At 35.2% G+C, this 8,725-nt stretch overlaps 1 protein-coding gene across 1 annotated transcript; it reads left to right on the top strand.

The window, feature by feature from the left end:
- Positions 1-1,193: 1,193 nt before the first annotated feature.
- On the top strand, positions 1,194-6,550 carry LOC124631793 (alanine--glyoxylate aminotransferase 2-like). The gene is made up of 10 exons (XM_047166399.1): positions 1,194-1,344; positions 2,202-2,284; positions 2,384-2,502; positions 2,640-2,874; positions 3,342-3,435; positions 3,863-4,077; positions 4,835-5,054; positions 5,540-5,784; positions 5,976-6,150; positions 6,310-6,550. Exons 2-10 carry the CDS (start codon positions 2,223-2,225, stop codon positions 6,388-6,390), a joined length of 1,446 nt encoding a protein of 481 aa, XP_047022355.1. The 5' UTR covers positions 1,194-1,344; positions 2,202-2,222; the 3' UTR covers positions 6,391-6,550.
- The last annotated feature ends 2,175 nt before the right edge of the window (positions 6,551-8,725 follow it).

Here is an 8,725-nt window from a genome sequence, read left to right as displayed (position 1 = left end):
CGATGCAATAAGAAAATGCGATTTGATATGAAGTTTGACTTCATGTTGTCGCTTTTGTTTGAGATAACTTTAACTTGACAACATCTGCATTGATGACATAAGCTATGATTTTACTTGCAGCAATATTTTTCTGAATTCTTTGTTGTGTAAAAAATGTTGCATATTTTAATTTTTTTACGGATTCAGCTGAGTACCAGCGCTTTTCCTTCTAAAGCGCTGGTGAATCCGGTTAGACTGGAACCCGACCCCAACATAGTTGGGAAAAAGGCTCGGGATAGTAATTCATAGGTAGGTACTTAATGCAACCATGTCTAAAAAATATTTTTATTTTCTCATTTGTGCCTTGTGTCGTCCTATAATTTCTATGGATAAATATTTGACAAGGTTTTAAAGTCGGTACTAGACAAGTACAGATAGCAAATTAAAGCAACTACGTGTTATTTGGTATTTTAATAGCACTACTTAGTTGTTAACAATAATAACGTAATATCTTAATGGTTCGTGATTATGAAATAATAAGTAGAAACACTTTCTTTTTTATGTAAGTGTATAAATTATAGTTGCAATTTTGCGTCTCCCTGAATATAGTTTTTATAAGTGAAATATACTGGGACGAAGAAATAAATAGTATACAAAGGCGGGTCTGACTAAGAAACATAATTCATGTTACAAGTATCTACGCTTTGATAAATCGATATTAGCTTATTTGCAAACAGGCAGTGCCTGTGATATCTAGGTACGTCTCGAATTAATTGATTGCCCTCGTTGTCGTGAATTAATTAAACATGTTAATGATTGCAGAAGCTACTCCTAATTAAGCATCTTACATTGTAATACACACAGCTAACATAAAGTTTCAAATATTTAAGTGAATACAGTCTTTATTTCAATACTTTTTATTCTATGAAGACGTGGACTATTTAGCATCTTTTCAAAGTAAATTAGGTACATAAAAATACTCTTACTAAGCGGAATTTCCTTTTTCCTAACAACAAAATAAGTCTCTTAATAAAAAAAATACTTTTATTTTAATATTTTAAAATGTGTCTTCGCCTTAAGTGCTCATGCGCTCGTCCTATGGCAGCGTGACGCTGGCCGCGTGGTCGGTGACTTTTGTCATCATGTAACGTTATCTCGACGCTATTGCACTGATAATATGAGCGGTTTTGTGTTCATTGGCTGCGCGGAGGGCGTGCGCGCCCCCGCCTGCCTCTATAAAATCGACATACATCAAAATACTTCTACATTTACCTATTGCTCACGCGCCGCGCTTGTCGCGTTACGTTTGTATCAAACGTAACATAATCATACCCTAATAATAGTTCTAATTTTAGTTCTTTAACGGTAAGTCTTATTAATAACTTAACTGATCAATTCGTTACATATTTTTTTCATACATAGTAACGAATTGATTGGTATAATTTGGAGCTAATTTTGTTCATGTATTTTATGAACGAACAAAAATAGCTCCAAATTAATTATTTGGGAATAATCAATAACAGGATCGTGGTCGAAAGTAATTTTTAGCCGAAAATTATTCAACGGACATAGTTAACGTTTGCAACTAGTAATAGTCGAAAGGTCATCCACCATGAATAATACGGCTGAAGTCTGAACCATGATTTTAAAAAACAGAATACTGTCCAAGTTACCTCAGTATTGAAATTGAAAGATACTATTTAACTGCACCTACTGATCATATTCAGAAACGCACTAAAAAATCATTTAAATCGTGTTGCAAGATACAGACCACCTTATGTTTACGGTAGTTCCGTTAAAGATAGTAGGTACTATAATTAATTATAGAATGTCTTCCTGTTTACTGATTAGTAATATTGGCGACGCCTAGCAAACAGACATAGAGTACCTATAGGTAGGTTCATCTATTTACTATTTGACACCGTGCCATAATGTATTTTGCCCTTCGCAGCACTGATTAAACAGCCGCATAGATTATTGTATTTGAGTAGTTTATCCGCGAATACAATCTTTACTTTGTTTCTAGTTATTGGGCTGTGTTTGCTAAGTACATTTTTGAAACACTTGAATCGAACAATAACCTAAATTAATATTTCAGAATTAAGTGTTAAATTAAAATAAAGGTGTAACTACAACCAATAATTATTAAAGGGGGCTTTGTGCGCATACTTAACATTTTCATATTTATTTTTACTGACGTTTTAATTGCTGTTTTGTTACAGATAATAATAGAATAATTAAAAATGGCTTATCTACAGTCCATGCCCAAATCTGAAACCATCAGGCTTCGCGAAAAACATGTTGGGTAAGTCAACAAGACACCTGAAATTTATTTGAGCTTTCTATATTTTTACTTGTACTATTTTTTAATGTATTTTATTGAATAAGCCATTTTTTGTTTCAGTGCTGCCTGCCAACTTTTCTTTCGTTCGTCTCCCTTGAAAATTGTACGGGGTGTCGCCCAGTACATGTATGATGAGACCGGTGAAAGATATCTCGATTGTATCAACAATGTTGCACACGGTTAGTTTTCCTCTTATCTTTTTACGCATTATGCATTGTGCTTATTTTAGGATTTTGTAACAACTGATTTTTGCTGATACTGAATGACTATCACTTTATTACGTAGACTACAATCTAAAAATATATTTCTTTTGCAGTTGGCCATTGCCACCCTCACGTTGTGGAAGCCGGTAGAAACCAAATGTCCTTAATATCGACAAATAATCGGTACCTCCATGATGAACTAGTCATCCTTGCCGAAAGGCTCGTCAAAACCTTGCCAGACCCACTGTCGGTTTGTTTCTTCGTGAATTCAGGCTCGGAAGCGAACGATCTTGCCTTGAGGCTCGCCAAGATTCACACCAAGAACAAAGATGTTATAACTTTAGACCAGTAAGTGTTTTATCTTTTTTTTTACCTCATATTCTCAATTTTCGGGGATTTCTCTTGTTAGGATAATTCGGGCATTTAATGTAAGATGAAACTTATCGGCAATTAACGTATTTTCCTAACTTTAATTATTATTCAATAAAAGTCCAGCTACAGTAATGTTACCTATTAGATCTGATAATCTCGTCATGTCCGGAAAGTCATATAAGGGACCCACGATGACAGAATTTACCTTCCAAAAGTATAAGAATGGGCTGTCTTTGAAAACACGGAATAAAGAAGACATACTTTAAGTACCAACGCATATCTCTAATTAATGAGACATGTTCGATAAGCTTTATCTATGACCGAATATATTGTTGCTGACTGATGCAACACTCGTTTGACATTGAGGTCCCCATCATTCCTTAGTCGTTGCTTCGAACTAGTCGAAGTGTTATTAGGGTGCTACTAGCGCCTGTTTGTTACAGCGCATATCATGGTCACCTTACGTCTATGATTGATGTGTCTCCCTACAAATTAAACCTACCCGGAGGGCCAGAGAAGCCAGAGTGGGTTCATGTGGTAAGTTACACATATTGACTGGGTTGCACACGATCTCGAGCTAAATTTGTTGGTAGGACAAACCTTATCTTTGTTCTTATCTCGAGACTATATTTGAAAGATATTATGTAATTGTACAGATATCTATTTCTGTTGTTACAATTAAAATGTGATAAATACAATCTCTGTAACTTGAAGCGAAGATAGGAGCTATCATCTGTAATTAATTAATTTCTTCTTAAAATAAAGTTAAGTGCATTACTTTAAAAAATAATATTTTGGGTCTGGTAGATAACTACTATTTTGCCTAGCTTGAGTGATTAGTCCATGTAAATAGTTAAATCTAGTTTAATATCTGTCCAGTCTTAATTGCGCTCAAGATATCTGCATTACAAATAACAGATGAGTATAAACGAAAATATACTTAATATTTAATTTTCCCATTCAGGCACCTGTTCCCGATATATACAGAGGCAAATACGTATATCCCAACGACTCAGAAAATGAAGAAGAGTTAGGGAAACTTTACGCTGACGAGGTCGGCAAGATCTGCAAGGAAAGTAAACGCAAAAATGGCGGTGTTTGCGCGTTTATCGCGGAAAGTCTTCAAAGCTGTGGAGGTCAAATTATTCCACCTGATGGCTACCTCAAACGAGTATTCCAGTGAGTACCTATTTAAGATCCAATATTAGTCTGTCTTTATAAATTATAAAGTTACTAGCTTCCGCCAGCGGCTTCGCCCGCGTGGTGTGTTGATAAAAAGCCTATGTGTTAATCCAGGGTATCACCTATCTACATACCAAATTTCAATCAAATCGGTCCAGCCGTTTTTGCGGGATTGAATAACAAACATACATCCATACATTCTCACAAACTTTCACATTTATAATATAAGTAGGATATACATTCTGTCCCGAGCCTTTTCCGAACTATGTTGGAGTCGGCTTCCAGTCTAACCGGATTCAGCTGAGTACCAGTGCTTCACAAGAAGCGACTGCGTATCTGACCTCCTCAACTCAGTTACCCGGGCTACCCAATATACATTATGGAATGCAAATAAATAATATGAATATGAATACATTCTGCTAATGAATGTCAAATAAGATGTCGATATATAATAATTGTCTCAATTGGCCTTGTATCTACTTGCTCTATTTATGCTAGTAGGTAGTAGGAGAACATTTAAACAATATTGCCTTTGATTTCATGGCGATTGGATATTAAAGAAGATTCTGTTATTTGCCGAATCGAATTTTATTTTTTTGGTAAATCGTATCTAATTCTGAATCATACACTTCCCTAACTTAAAAAATGCACTCAGCTGTAAAATATCTACGGCTAACAACTTCCTAAAGTTATAACTTAAAGACGATACGATAAATTTTGAATCAGATTTTCAAAATGCCTCATATAATTTCAGACACGTTCGCGAAGCTGACGGTGTGTGCATAGCTGATGAAGTCCAAGTCGGATTCGGCCGTGTCGGCACACACATGTGGGCGTTTGAGACGCAAGACGTTGTGCCCGACATCGTTACCATGGGCAAACCGATGGGCAATGGTCACCCTGTTGCAGCTGTTATCACTACGCCCGAAATCGCAAAAAGTTTCGCCGATACTGGAGTGGAATATTTCAACACGGTAATTATAGAAATGGTTCCGACAACAACCTATATTCGTACAAGATGAGTCAAGCTTGTTATCTATGTAGCAACGGAAAAATAACTAATTAACAGCGATTTAATAATATAAGTCTTTCAAACAGTACCATATCACTGTTAATGGAGTGATATAACCCACGTTTTTAATATTGACCTGCTAATTGTTTGGCAAAACGTGCTGATATGATACCTATGGATACAGACATAAATATTTATCTACGTTATCAGCTCGTTATGAATATCGTTGACGTGCGTGACCTATCACTGCTTTGTTGTATTAAATATAAAGATAAAAATAAATAGGTTTTATCTGTTACATTATCTTCTGTACCTATATCAGCAGGTAGCCAAAATCATAATAAAAAAGTAGGTAAAATGTATTCAGATATAGTAACTGAATCTTTTCTTCTACCGTTACTTATTGCCAAGTAATATTTTTAATTCATTCTTGTGTATTTTTTACAGTATGGTGGAAACCCTGTCTCCTGCGCCATCGCAAACGCAGTCCTGGATGTGATCGAAGAAGAACGTCTTATGGAGCGTGCCAACCGCGTCGGCAACCACTTACTGAACCGATGTCAACAACTGAAGCATAAGCACAGTTTAATTGGTGACGTTCGTGGTAGAGGCTTGTTCGTGGGAGTGGAGCTAGTAACGGATAGAGAAACCAGGACTCCAGCGACAGCGGAAGCTAAGCATGTTGTTAATAGGTAGGGGCCTTTATTTTATTTATTTTCAAGCACTAGCTGTTGAATGAAATTCTTACCACACCCGAATCAGGACGTTATTCTACATCTATGGCAAATTTCTAATCAATCGGTTTAGTTGAGAATGCGTACCTAACCGACAAACTAAATCGCATAATTATGTTATTGATACTATTTTAATATCATATTTATAGAATGAGGGAGGAGAAGATTCTCATAAGTCGGGACGGTCCCGACAGCAACGTGTTGAAATTCAAACCGCCTATGGTGTTCTCAACTCAAGACGCTGATCGCCTTGTCGATACGTTAGACAGAGTTCTTGAAGAGCTAGACGGGTCAAGAACATCAGTTACCAACATCAAGTTACAGGTAATTTTAAACCTTCAAGTTTTTAGATTTTTTAAGTTCCCCACTGTTAGTACTGTCAGCTATTATGTTCTGATGTGTTAAAAGTTGGTTGAATATTTTTAATAATAAGTAGGTACATATTTTTTTTTGGCTAATTACTCATTCCGATATTATTTACAGGTCCTAGTAACGCCGATTGATGAAACGAAAAACGAGGCAGCGTTAAGTACCACCGTTAAGCAGAGCATCAAAAGTTCGTGACCAGAATATTAATGTAAAATAGTATTAATCGAATATTAAGGTTGTAAATATAGAAATATGTACTTAGGATAATTTAAACATAAGTACCTACTTTAAAAAAGAATCAATGCAATAATATTTTTAAGAATAATATAATTATGTAAATTTATACTTTCAAAAATGTTTTTTATTATTTTGACTCACGTCCAAACAAAATGAATAACTTCAGATGTAGCAGAACAACAAACAAACTTTAAATACGACAATTAACATTGGCAACTTAAACAAAACCTAGTAAAATTGTTAAGACATGAAAAAATAAGAAAAAAGTTACAAAAACAAACCTTCTAAGTACCTACCTACACCTACTGGGCAAGCATTTATAAACACTGTTTGTAGCAGTCTCTTGACCATTCATTAGTAAACTAATATAAATTTAACAGTTAATAAAAAAAAAAAACTTACAAAATATTTTGTGGATCAAAGTGAAATAGGAACATATTGATCTAATCTCCATTTCCGAATAATGCAGTACAATTATCCAATGTCACAAGTTGAGCTGATTTAAAACAAGCATTGCTGACTTTTTTGAGTTCTTGCATAATCTTAGATTTATACAAGGTAGGAGCATGAGGACACTTTTTATAATTGGCAGTGTGGTCAGCACCACAGTTTGCACATTTCAGCGGATCCTGCTTTGAAACCCTGTCACACTTCTTGGACAAATGATCTCCGGCACATTTAACACACTTCAATGCCCCATGGCAGTACCGCTGAGAGTGGCCCCACTTCTGGCAGCGATAACATTGTCTAGGTTTAATTTCTGGTGGCTCCAGCTTAACATTGTGTCCCAACAGTTGTGTAACTCTCAAAATTTTCTTTCCTTCCTCATCATAAGGCACTACAGCCAGTACAAGCATAGTATTATCCTTTCTTTCTTCTTTAGTGTACATTTTGTGCACTCTAATTATAGGAATAGAAGCAGATTTTAAAACATCTTTGATTTTGGTCAGTTCAGTCTCCTTTGGTATTCCTCTGATGACGACTTTCATTTTTCTCTTTGAAGGATTACCAAATGTGTGGAACGGCAAATTCTTTTTTTCAAAATATTTTATCATGTGCTTGTGGTCATTCAAACTTTCACAAGTAATTTTAGCAAAGTTTTTATTGAGGAGCGGTTGAAAAAACCTTATTCCCATGTTCAATATTTTTCTGACATGTTGTTGAAACTGGGCTGGTTTATGCAGAAATATTGGAGGTACTCTATGTTTTAGTTTAGGCCACTTTACGAGAAGTTCAGGATTAATTTCACTTTCTAAAACAATGTTACCTTTTGGATCAGTCGGAGTAGGCTCTGGCTCATCAGATACCCGGCATTGTTTTAATTCATTCGCAAGTTTCTTGATCGTGGTTCCATTTCCATGCCTTTGTTTTTGATTTCTCGTCATTTTTAGAACCTGAAAAAAGGAAGTGAAAATTTGATGTCTCTCTGGAGTCTTGGCAAATTATTGTGCGGTTACAAGTTGCGTGATTTAAGCATAAGTAAACAACTACAATAACTAATCAACAAAGACTAGTTTTTACGTACTTTGTTAAAAGTTCTAGTTTTAACAGCGAACAATTTTCTAAGGTACTTACTCGTCTCTCTCGATAATGCAGCATGCAACAATCAAAAGGTTTATAAACTGGCTAGGCAACGACTTATATGGGGGTAGAATAAAAACAATATTTAATTTTAGTCAACCAACAACCCGCCAAATCTAGTTTCAATTTTTTTAACAGATTCGTTTCGTTTTTGCTCCGCGGCGCAGGCAAAGGCGATGCTCGTCTGCCTGCCACAGTGACTGACGTTAGTAACTTATATTCTATGCGTGTCGACTGAACAGATGTTTTGACAATATTATAAGATAATGAAATCAGGACTCAAGTAATCATAAAACAAGGATATAAATAATTAAATAGGTAGGTACTTATTTTTTTGCGTAGCTGCAAACTTGTAGCTGTGATCGAAAATTATATTGCACTTGTTTGTTATTTTATTATACTTGAAGTCGAAAAATGTATCATTGAATGTTTTGGTCAAATAACATGAATTCGCACATAGCTCAGTTTTGGTGGGGCCTTAAGTTCACCATTATATAAAATATCAAAAGTCCCCATCAATCCAGAGCGAAATTCTGAAAATATTTGACGTCAAAGATCAAGGTTTTGAGATTTGTTTTTTTTTTCAAAACATGTGAAAAATTAAAAATTTTCAAAAAATGTGTGTTCAAACTTCAAGTGCAGATCATTAAATTATGTACAGAGGGGGCAATTCATTTTATTTTTAGCACAATCCATACTAATATGATAAAGA

This window comes from Helicoverpa zea, chromosome 7, assembly GCF_022581195.2.
Source record: "Helicoverpa zea isolate HzStark_Cry1AcR chromosome 7, ilHelZeax1.1, whole genome shotgun sequence".
Taxonomy (NCBI): Eukaryota; Metazoa; Arthropoda; class Insecta; order Lepidoptera; family Noctuidae; genus Helicoverpa; species Helicoverpa zea.
Note: the sequence above shows the minus strand (reverse complement) of the source record. Positions and strands in the feature narration are given on the sequence as shown.

Coding starts and splice junctions, on each gene's coding strand:
- LOC124631793 (XM_047166399.1), top strand. CDS start 2,223: ATGGCTTATCTACAGTCCATGCCCAAATCTGAAACCATCAGGCTTCGC. Junction 5,055..5,539: donor GAGTGGAATATTTCAACACG/GTAATTATAGAA, acceptor TATTTTTTACAG/TATGGTGGAAACCCTGTCTC. Junction 5,785..5,975: donor GCTAAGCATGTTGTTAATAG/GTAGGGGCCTTT, acceptor TCATATTTATAG/AATGAGGGAGGAGAAGATTC.